Genomic DNA, 12,104 nt, shown 5'->3' on the forward strand with positions numbered 1-12,104 from the left:
GCGTTTTTGTGGTGAAAAAGGAAGCCATTTGCCCATTTAATCGGCGGTTAAAATCTTTTCACGGACCCATACGAGATGTTTAGTTCTTCGGAAAGGTCTCGAATAGTCATTCGCCTGTTTGAACAAATCATTTGTGCAGTATTTGCATGTTTTAATCTTTTTTGACGTCGAAGGACGTCTCGATCGTTGCTCGCTTTCAACCAGCTCCTTGCCGCTTTTATATTACTTGTACCACTTGTAAAAGTCTTCAATGCCACCACTTCATCGACATAACTGATTTTGACATTTTGTGATCCTCTTTGGCAGTTTTTTGCAGCTTAGAGCAAAACTCAATGTTGGCGCGCGGCAGACACTCTTAACACGTCCTTACTCTTCTGCCTCTGGAAACCAACTAACATGTCACAACTCGTTCAAATTCGACACTGACTGTACCAAAGGTTTAGGCTACCGGGCTTACTAGTTGAAATGGATACAACGTCAATAGATAGCACTGTGCAACTACATTCACCATACTTTTTAATCACGCCTTGTACTATTATTACATCGCATAAAATTTCTGGTAAAGGAGTGAAATAGTACTAAACGCTTACGTAATATTGAAAGTGAGCAATACTTTGGAGAGAATTGCAGCAGAGGAAATAAATTTTTTCCGTTTTTAGTTAAAAATAATGAAAGTAGTAACATTCTGTGCAAAGTATTAAATTAGAAGCATGCGCCCTTTTAACAGTGTATCAGTTTATATATATATTGAAATGTTTTGTAGGTAGAGTCAAATAATGGACCGAAATTTAGCCCTTCACCTATTTATTATAAAATAATACTTTTAGTTTCTACAGAAGTTCTTATAATAGTCTCTAACATGGCCAAGGTTGAAGGTTATATCGTCTTGTGTTGGGTACCTTTTCGCTTCATAGCAGCCACCGTGGTTGTTCAAGGATACGGTTCTAGGAGACCTCAGCTCATAGCAGCCTTCTTGAGGTACGGTATTATTAAAGAAAAACCCCTTTACTTCATAGCAGGCTCCAGAGTTTAGTTGTGGTTAGGAAAACCCCTTCACTTCACAGCAGTCTCCAGGGTTATTAGGATAGGTTTACGGTCAGCGGTCAACTGATGCTTGGTTTCCTCGTGGTCCCTCTTTTATGTGTCCTCTTCGGGTGACTTGTCTTCTTTCGGTTTTCTTCGTGTCTTCCTCTTTAGTTTATCGTCTGCTTGTTTGTAAATATCAACACGTGTCGTTATAAGCATGTGCTTGTGTTGTGATGTGGGGATCCTTACAATATATATATATATATATATATATATATATATATATATATATATATATATATATATATATATATATATATATATATATATATATATAAAATCTCAATACAATATTTGCGAGATTATATATATATATATAATCTCGCAAACTTTACAGAAGACAATGCACATTAGAGATTATTTAAGCATCATCTGGTTGTAAAAACATGTGGACCCTGTGTTAAAAGTTAACTCCTGTAATTCTCTTTAAGGTATCGGTGACTTAAAGTGTATTAAGACATTAATACGACAGATACATATAAAGTACAAAAATACCTACACAAAGTACAAAATGAAGTTGTTTTCCTTTTCACTTAGCTTCATGTAAATATTCTTCCATATTCTTGTTCATTGATACTATATTAATGTTGATATTTTCAGATTCCCCCAAACTTGTCGAAAGCCAAGCAGAAGTCAACAGCTAAAAGCATTCTTCAGCAGAAGAAAAAGAGTTTGTCTGATTTGTTTAAAATCCTCCAGAAACTAGGCTTGTCATATCGCAAAGGAGTAACTATTTGGAGACAAGATGATGGAATGGAAGATTTTCTTCTTTCACCAATTGATCTTCAAGCAGGCTTACAGCACTTAAAAAGCAGGTATGTTTGTTTGTTTATGGTAAATTACATGCAATACAAATATTAATCGGTCAGTGTTACAATCAACAATAGTAATTTTGTTAAACATATATGAGCATCTGTTCTTGAAGAAGTTGTTTGACAATGGAGTGTTTAGATAATGGATCACTTCTGCAATTACTTTAGCGGTTGTTGTTTTCTTCTTCGACGTCACTATTCACTTCAATACCCGACAATCCCTATACTGCAGCTTAGTTTTTCTGTCACTATTATGTTAATCACACCCTGTACAAACCTTTATTTTTGATATCTACCATGCCTCGCGTAACACCAAGTAGAGTTACTGTTTTAATCACAAATGCCTTAGCTAGACTAGTACCAACAATTAGGACTCTTTCAAACTTAGTAAGTTCATTTACTGCACGAGCACTACGTCCACGACTTCACTGTCTCCTGCTACTACTAGCCCAAAGTCCCTAATATCTGACACAAACAAGAGAAGATTGAATAATACAGTGTTTTAGTGTGGGCAGCGACATTGAAATTTTCAATATTGCCAGATGTTTCCACTAGTTCGTCCACTATCTGTATATATTAATCGTAACGAAAATGTTTACAGAAATATAATCACATTTAAAGAGTATAAATATGAATATTTGTCTAATTCGCCACTTGTAATTTTTATTTCTTTTGACTAGGAAACCAGATACTCAACTCCTGACTGTATGGGAAGGATGTGAGGCATACTTCGTTCGTTCCGTGGCTCGTTTGGCGTTATTGAATACCGTTTTTGAATCTCCATGTAAAGACTTGGGTATACAAGTGATTGAAAGATGTCGAGGATTCGCTATGCACCTCATGGTAATGAATTGTTTAAATAAGAGTTCTTATTATAATGTTTTCCATTTTCTTTTAAACTCTCAAAATACTGTCTCTGTAGAGTGGTTACTAATTAGTCTTAACCGCAGTAACACCTTCACTCAATCTACAATTTCCCATTACTGTAAAGAAGTGTACGTAACTAAAGTGAAATGCTCCGTTAAAATATTGCAAATTTTGCACTGCTTTTTGCTGTATAACAATATGGAAGGTAGAATGTAGTTTGTTTAAAACATTGGAATTTTGAAATGAATGTATAAGTGAGCTTTATTATAACAAAATAAAATCTGAAATGCTATTAACAGTGCTTTATGTAATAACTTTGGTAACATTATCGTTGTCAAAACAAAAGGTGATAAAATTGTAATTCAGCACGATTTGTTTTTAAAACTACTTATAATTCCTTAGTCATATACTTAGTGAAGTTCATAAAATTCAGTATTTGTATTTTACTATAAATCAAAACTATCATATGCATCTGTTCAATTCAAAGTAATAGTATCACAAATCAGAGTTTTTCCGTTTATTTTGTTCTATCTCAATTCATTTGTGTATGTGCACTATACAATTAACGTAAGCGGAAGTTTATAGTTTACTTTGTGAAAAAGAATTCCAAGTATTATATATTAAAGGTGGACTTAAAGCTGATTTTGTTACAGGTACTTGCAAGAAAACAAAAAGCTAAGTTATCTGAGTCTAGCCGATGTTTGTGGAAAATGCGGTTGCAATTGTCACAGCTGACCTATATGGAAGATGAGTCGAAAGTATTAAATCAAACAAAGATGAAACACATGATGGTAAGTCTAACTCATACACTAATAATAGAGTTGACTCCGGGAGTAATTAAGAGACACATCTTCCACAATAGTTCTCATCATCTTTTTATGTACAGTCAGAAACAATGTTAAGTATAGGTTGGAGCTATCATTTCTTATACCTCTAACCTATACTTAATATTGTTTCTGACTGTACAAAAACTGGTATTTAGTTTCTTCTTTTATTGTCTATTTCTAACAAGCAGACTTACTTAAGTGAAACTCACCGATTTGAATGAAACTTTCCATACTTGTAGAACATCGAAAAATAATTGACACATCAGATTCTGAATCAGCTGTCCTAAATCCCCCCTAGCAGTGTGTTTTCTTCTACATTAAATGATTTTTTCTGTCTATGCTTGGGGATCACCCCTGACGTTCAAAGGGTGGTTTCTACCCTGAAAACCGCACCATTGCTGAAAACAAAAGTCAATTATTTTTCGGTTATACAAGTATAGAAAGTTTCAATCAAATCGGTGAGTCACACTTCTATAAGTCTCCTTATAAGAAAACATATTATAAGAGAAGTTATTTTCTTAATCAAGTTGATAGCTCTTGTATATTGAATCCGTATTCTATATATTTCCAGTATAGATCCTTCAATTCTATTTTTTCAATAATAAAGCGAACAAAGTAAGTCGTTGTAGCTTAATACCTCTAATAAAGAAATAATAATAATAAACTTTTGAAGTTGTAGATGGTGACTACATGTTTTTATTGGTTTTTCCAGATATTTTCGTACAATATTGTCTAAAATATATTTTTAGCGCAAAAGTAAATATTAAAGTTGTGAAGTTCATATTCCTTAAGAAAAAAATATAGTTAAGTAGAGACTTACAAAATAAATTTTCCCTTTCGTCTTTTTTTTTCTTTATTAAAGTATTTTTCGATATACACACAAGATATTCTATAACAAAAGATATTCTTAAACACAAGGTATTCTATAATTAATGAAAAGGTACTTATACCAGAAGTCTGTTTATAAGTAAAAATGACCTGTGTAAAATGATACTGTTAGAAGATAAACTGAAGAGAAGTGACTAGAGTTAATGATCGTGTCATTAACAAATTCGTGTTAGTAATTGTATTGACAATGCTATGCGAGATGTGTTAATACGTGTTCTTTCTATACAATCACTAAGTTCATATGTAACCACTTAATCGCTTTCTACATAATACTTATTTCTATATTTGTATTCTCTGGAGTTCTGAACAAGGGATTTGATTACTAAGATCATTATTTCGATCTAAATTGTAGATATTATTTTAAAACACCTTACGAAGTTATCTAAAATTTCACTTCCTTGTACTGAAATTTCTTGTTTAAAACCCCATAATCAGGTACGGGAGGATTGAATTCACATCCAGTTGGTTTCAGCATAATAAGACTTTTGTATATCTGACAATATGCTAACACGCTCAAGAATTTTAACCATCGTTTTGTATGTTTGAAATTTTGATTCCTGAAAATAGCTTGCACTTCCAAGCTTTTGGGTCTCTGTGCTTAAGCATGGAGTCAAAAAATAGGAGAGAAAGTAATAAAGAGGACGAACTCATCGGGATAGAATAGTTCGAAAAGCACCTTGTCGGGTGCTGCCAGTCACATGTCAAATGGTGGTGCTACAAGCTTGAATCAGAATTTCAAGTTAAATACAATTGTGTAGTTATTATTTCCTTTGTATTTATTATATTATTATTATTATTATTATTATTATTATTATTATTATTATTATTATTATTATTATTATTATTATTATTATTATTTTCTCTTTGCAGCAAAATCTGAAAGATCTTTTGGTAAAGATTCTTGTTTGCTTGGAGCAATTTCAGCAGTTACTGGATTCTTGTCCTGCACCTGCTCTTAGCCAGTCGTCTCAAGAAGATATAGTACTCTTGAGAGAAGCAACATCGCCAATTCTGAGAGCGACAAAAGGAGATGAAACATGGTCACAGACAAATGAAGCACTCAAATCGTTGATTCAGTTACTCACTAAAATCAAAACTTCTGTCGAAAAGTCCGAGCTTTCTCACTTTGTGGGCAGTGACAGTGCTGTTCCCGTGTTTTCAAGTCACCAGTATGATCTACTGAAAGATAGCTTTGACCAATTGTTCCACATTAAAGAGAAGCTGAGTGAAATTCGTTCATTGTTTAAATCTAATCCTGCGGAGTCAGATACTAGTATGACCGCATCTCTTCTGTGGTGTGAGACATTAATCCTTGAAGAGTGTAATAACTTCACAATATGGAAACAAAGTATTGAAAAGCCTAATGAAGCACATTCGCAGTCAGATACCCGAGAAATAGTGGTATTCCAGACAGAAGTTGAAAAATTGTTGAGTAAAGTACTTTTCATAATTCAAGAGAAATACAAAAAATATTGCCGATTGGAAATGAATCCAGAAATGGTTGAAAATGTTCAACCAGAAGAGCCTAAGATTAAAAAGAATGAACATGATGATGATGATGTTGAGGAGGACTCATATTATATAGAAGACAACCATCTAAAAGAGAAACTGGTTGATAATATACTAGGTGATGTGGACAACTTGCAACTACATGATATTACTCAAGAACTGGAGAAATTGACTAGCAAATTTAGTGATGCTCTGAGTAAAGAAGATGGGAATGGAGCAGTTTTCAAGGAGTAAGTATAAGTTGAGCAGTAAACTTAACTATTCCAAGAGTAGCTTTCGGTACAATTTTCTGCAACTTAGCATAATTTACTTGAAAATACTGGAAAAAATAAATCTCCAGTTTATTCTGAAATAATTGAGAAAGTGTAGCAAATAAGATTAATTTGTTGAAACAAATTAAAATTATTTATGATAGTTTGTCATTGAAATATTTATAAAAGAGAACAACATTCGTATCTACGAGGTCCGTTTAAGTTTTAAAGATCCCTGATTTTTTTTTTTTTTTTTTTTTTTTCAAAAGTTGTAGACATGGCAAATTTGAAACTGTTGGAATATAAGAGTACATAGATAGAAAGTGTTTTAAAATGTACACTAGCCGTTTCGAAGGTAATTTAGGCATGAGTATGTGCAAATAGAAAGATATAAGGTGTAATGAAGATATAGATTAATGATGTTATGCAAAGATATGATTTAAGATTATAAGACTGTTTACGATTATAAGATAAGTATGATTTAATAAGATTGATGTTACTAATGAGATTTATATGAAAAGAGAATACGGCACAGATTAAGAATAAATTGATTCAATAAGATATATGAAGTGGTGATTTAGAGTAGCTTACTGTTGGAGTAAGTTAGAGACTAGAAAGAGACATTGGTACGTTAGAAAATATTTTGATTAAGTAACCTAACAGAAACTATCGTTTCTCAATGTAATCGGTTCAATTTTACGAATTTCTTGCACCATCGACGTTACAATTAAATTATATTTTGGACGGATTGGGTGGGAAGGAACGATAGTTCAGTCTGCTGGTAAGCTACAGACTCTAAAGCGGAATGGCTGCCAACTTGTCAACTCGAAGGCAAGCATTATGTTCACCCATGGTCAGCTTTTGCAGTATGTAACTGGAAGAAAGTTTTCTACATTTCTCTTTCCAAGTTGGCGTGCAAAGTATACCATCTGCCGATCAGTTTCGAAAAGAACGGTGCATATTTTTAAAAGCTGTCCCATATTTCCTTAGCTCATTCCTTTAGAATGAATGAAAGAAAAAGAAAAAGGAGAGAAGATTGGAGACCGTATAATGTTCCTCCATGCGTAATATACTTTGATCACAACATTATTCTACCTTTTTTCTTGAAAAAGGTGCGAAATGAAAATGTAGGAAATCTTTATTTTAACATCCTACGATTATAACCTTAGGCTAAGGGAGACGAATGATTAATGAAAGCGAATAATTATGAAAGAATAAGTGGAATGAGAATGTAGGAACAAACAGAAGAAGAAGCCTGAGGAACACGTAGACACGATGTTGCTCACCACAAACTCATATGAACTGGGATAGAGCTCCCTCGTATCAGAGGTGAGCACTCTGCCTCTAGTGCGAGGTAGGGTGCTCCAGATATGAAATCTGATCCGTATAATCTTTAACGTTAAATAATAAGATAGGCTGTTATTCATTTTAAGTATTTCTAAAATATTACAAGGTAATTTATCTGTGAATTTAATATCATATTAGACTTTCTAAATATTAAGTTCATTGGTAAAGATTTTTATTTTCTAATTAAATTGAGCGTGAATAAAGACCTTAATAAATACTTAACTAACAAATTCTGTATTTGCCTTTCTTTTCATAGGGTGCTTCTTGTTTCTGTTCCGATTATAGACCAGTTTTCTGTGCTCTGCCAGTTTTTTGTGACTCAGCAGGTTGGAGCTTATCGTGTCACATGCAAACTTCTATCCGTTCTTCTGTCTGTATTCGTGGAACTAGGCGAAAAGGTAATTATTAATGTTACATTTGATTGTACCTAGTCTTACCTAAATACTGTCCCAGCTGTTGAGGATGGCGGCTGTATTTCTCCCCGTACAAGCGAGCGACGTCAAAGAGCAGGTCGTAAAGCGTGAGTCATTGCTGAATGAGCTGAAGAAGTGTAAAGGTGTAAGTGTTCAAGATAGAATGGGGCGAGTATGAAAATCGTTTGGCCATGATAGCGTTGCACAAGGTAAGCAAATCATCAGTTGAGGTTTTCAAAACCTTCCAGAAGCTGCAAATTTGTAAAAAATTCGTTCGCGGCACTATCCAGCGCTTTTTTGGAACTGGAACTGTAAAAGATCCCCTGTGACAAAAAAGACCACACACAGTACGAACACCGGAACTTGTGAAAGCAGTGTCGGCGTGTGTCCGACGAAACCCAGTAGGGAAACAGTCAGTTATGGCTCATAAGCTAAACATATCGAAAATGTCTATGTCTCGCACGTTAAGCAGTGACCTGGGACTCCATGCTAACAAACAACACAAAGGGCATCTTCTGATAAACGAACTGAAGCATCAGAGGCTCCTAGAAGCAAAACGCTTACTTGAGCGTTACGCAGCAAATGGGCACTGTTGAATCCTTTTCACTGATGAAAAGATTTTCAGTGTTGGAGAGACTTTCAATGCCCAAAATGACAGGATATATGGCACATTCTCTAGATGAGCTGGTGAAAAGGCTCCAAAGATCCAAAGGAGTCAGCATCCTGCCTTATTCATGGTGTGGTGGGGTGTGAGCTACGAGGGCACAACGAAACTCCATTTCTATTAACAAGATGTCAGAACGTCAACCAAAATGTACCAGGAGACAGTAGTTGAAAAACTAGTCAAGAAGCTCACAACACTCTCTTCCATGGACAGAACTGAAGCTTCCAGCAGGACTCAGGCTCAGCAGACAAGGCACAGACAAGCAAGCAGCGACTGGAAGGCAAATGTTCCGAACTTCACTTCCACTTCAGATTTGCCTTCTGGAAGTCCGGACCTAAACCCAAGGTCTACAAATTGTGGTCAAAGCCTCAGAAAATGGCTTGCAAGAAGAGACATTTCAATATTGAAAGTTTAAAGCGGTCTCTTCGGAAGGCAGTTGCAGAATTTCCAGTTGATGTGACGCGTAATGCAATTAATGAGTGGCCACAAAGACTTAAGGACTGTGTGCATGCTAATGGTGGCCATTTTGAATAATTATTTGTGATTTTGGTTCATAATGCATGCATGTAACTCATGTTAGTAGCATATTAAAATACCTTAAACCATTTTGTGTCGATGTACTTAAAACTTTGGGACAGCATTTATGGTAAGACTAGGTGTGTATGTATATTATTATACAGCACTGTCATTCGAAAATATGGATATAATAAAGCTAAAATTAATGTTACAAACATTGAAATAAAAGTTGAAAATACAACCTAAAAATTTATGTAATGAAATATTAAAACTCAAACAAAGAGAATTATTTAAAATTGCAAACTTCATAAATTCCGTCTTTCGTAGAAGGAAGTAGACACCTTCCGGAACTTTACATGATAGAATGAATGATCTTTCATTTTATTCATTGATCATTCATTTTTTTTCAGTATTATTTAATTTATATATATGAATTGTCAACATCTAAACGCTTTCATCAGATAGGGAAGGGAAAAGGAGAAAAGAAAAAAGGAAAAATTACAGGAAAAAGAACAAGTAGCTGTGCGAAACGTGTTAGTTGACTGCGCTAATCTTGAAATGTAGGATCACGTGATAATGTAGTTAGGCTGGAGGTAGCAAGACCTTAGTAGGGAAAAGTAAAACTAACGGGAGACAGGTGGATTGGTAAGAATGTAGGAAGCTAAGGAATCATAAATTAAAAGAAAAAATTAAGTTAATAAATATTTTAACAAAAATTTAAAATATTTAAAAATAATAATATGAAGAATAATCAAGATATAATAAAGAAAGTAATGGTAGATAATGCAGATGAAAGTATGTTACATAGAAAAAAATAAAAATAGTGTGTGAGAAACGAGATGAATTTTGTGAATTAAGGAAGTAGTTCCCAATAGGTGTGTCGCAAAATTTTAGAATTTAAAAATCATAAAGTATTTAATAATTCGTTAAAATCAATTTTGAGAAAGACTGCACCAATTTAACTCCTCAAGTAGCACCAACAATGGTCAGTACTACATGGAATCACTACTTTATAGAAGCTATTATAATTTGTATTATTATTAATAAAAAAAAAACACACACACACACACACACACAATGAAGTAGGTCATGACGTCTTGAGCATTCAGTAAAGTGTATCGCCAGTAAAGAAAAGGTTGGTAACCACGGAACTAAGATTGATATAGGCACAGGTATTATCTTCTTATTGCACATGTGTTAATAGTAATTATTCATTTTTAATTGAGATTAGATTTGACGTCGCCTTATCAGCAGTAGATGGGAGACCAGAGTTCGATTCCCGGCGGGAGCTCATGTGGTTCGGATTTCACGTTAATCAGTAGGTCCCATCTCATATAGCCTCGCTACTGAAAGGGACGTTAAAATCAACTCAGCCAGCGGTAGAATATGCCTCATCATATCAAGAATTGCTTTAAGTATGCTTTCTTGTATAGGCAATTAAGTTACTAATTAAAATCGTTTGAGATCACTTACCTGCAAAGTAAGTTTCCTTGACATTACTAATAAGCGTTTAAATTATGAAATTTAGATAAACAGATTTTTTATGCAGCTTATGTGTTACATTAGATTATTGTCATACGAAAACTCGAGTATGTGGTACGTTGATTTTCACTTCCATTGAAATCCACTATAATACTTTGTATTCCCAGGGCTTCTGCATTCCACCAGAACTCCAGGAATCATTGGAAGAAGAAACAAAAGACTTCCAGGAAGGAGGAATGGGTCTCGCAGACGGAGAAGGGGAGAAGGATGTCTCTGAAAGAATCGAGGATCAAGATCAGTTAGAAGACGCAAAACCTGAAGGACAAGAGGAACAACCAGCCGATAAAGATGTTAAGGTAAATAGCTTCGTAAGTCAAGCTTACATTGTCGATTTTAAGAAAAACATCCAAGCCTCGTAGTGTGTATGTTTGGTACTCAAATTGCCTCTTGAGCTGGATTTTTGTAAAAATTAATTACTACAGAAAAATACACAAGGGGCGTATAATCGTTGTATAATCTTTTATATAAAAATGAAAAGGACGTTTGTGATCACATCATGGGAAAACAGTTAAACAATTTGAAATGATTTTCTGGATATAGTTGTCACGTACGTTGAATTAGGTTTTTATCATGTAAGGAAGTGAAGCAGGAGTCAAAATTTGTGCGAAAAATTGGAGTATCTCACGATCCTGTCAAATTAGAAAGATGAAACTTGGTCTCATTAAAAATAAGTAGACACGTATCTCAACTTTTCTGAAAATTTTAGTTTTCAAGATGGGAGGGCGGAGGCTTCGGTATATAAACTCGTCATTTAAAAAATCGAACACGTCTCTTCGTTTTTGAAAATTTCCGTTTATCAGGGAGCAAAATGCGATATTCTATAATTTCTTTCTTTACATTGAAATAGACTTTTTTTTTTCTGATGATGAGATTAATCTTATCATAAATTATACCGTGAATAAGTTTGATGTGCTATAAATTTATTCTTTCAACCAATGAAATTAAATTTCAAAAGAATAGCATTATTAGTTAAGGCATTAAATTTAAAGTGAACCCAAGCCAAGAGTGAAATTTGAATAACTTCAATTGATTGGGAGATCAAGATCAAATTCGTATTTTACTTCAAACCAGCATATCCTAAGTGAGATCTAATATAAGCACAGTATGACAAAATGTTATCAACATTATTATTAAACAGTAATTTACAATCTGTAATAAAACCGTAATCTTTGATAGTTAAAACCATTAAAATTTTGTATTGGTTTTCCTCGAATATAATACTGTTTTACTTTTGTTCATATTTGGAGGTAAGAATTGTTTTAGACCATTCATTGATTAAATAATATCTGCCTGTAATATTAAATAAACTTGATAATTTTGAATACTGCAAAAAAATCAAGATCATCAGCATCAAAGAATTACGAACCCCATTCACATACACA

The 12,104-nt window shown here is 33.9% G+C and overlaps 1 protein-coding gene across 2 annotated transcripts in view; it reads left to right on the forward strand.

The window, feature by feature from the left end:
- LOC145686491 (midasin-like) overlaps positions 1–12,104 on the forward strand; it is a 630,928-nt gene that overhangs the window by 568,684 nt on the left and 50,140 nt on the right. For both annotated transcript variants that reach the window (XM_081759859.1, XM_081759860.1), the window contains exons 24-29: positions 1,687–1,901; positions 2,579–2,741; positions 3,419–3,556; positions 5,351–6,219; positions 7,844–7,985; positions 10,830–11,018. In XM_081759859.1, coding sequence (XP_081615985.1) covers positions 1,687–1,901; positions 2,579–2,741; positions 3,419–3,556; positions 5,351–6,219; positions 7,844–7,985; positions 10,830–11,018 — 1,716 coding nt within the window. The remainder of the gene's footprint in view (positions 1–1,686; positions 1,902–2,578; positions 2,742–3,418; positions 3,557–5,350; positions 6,220–7,843; positions 7,986–10,829; positions 11,019–12,104) is intronic.

This window comes from Thermobia domestica, chromosome 5, assembly GCF_964235325.1.
Source record: "Thermobia domestica chromosome 5, izTheDome1.hap1.1, whole genome shotgun sequence".
Classification (NCBI taxonomy): Eukaryota; Metazoa; Arthropoda; class Insecta; order Zygentoma; family Lepismatidae; genus Thermobia; species Thermobia domestica.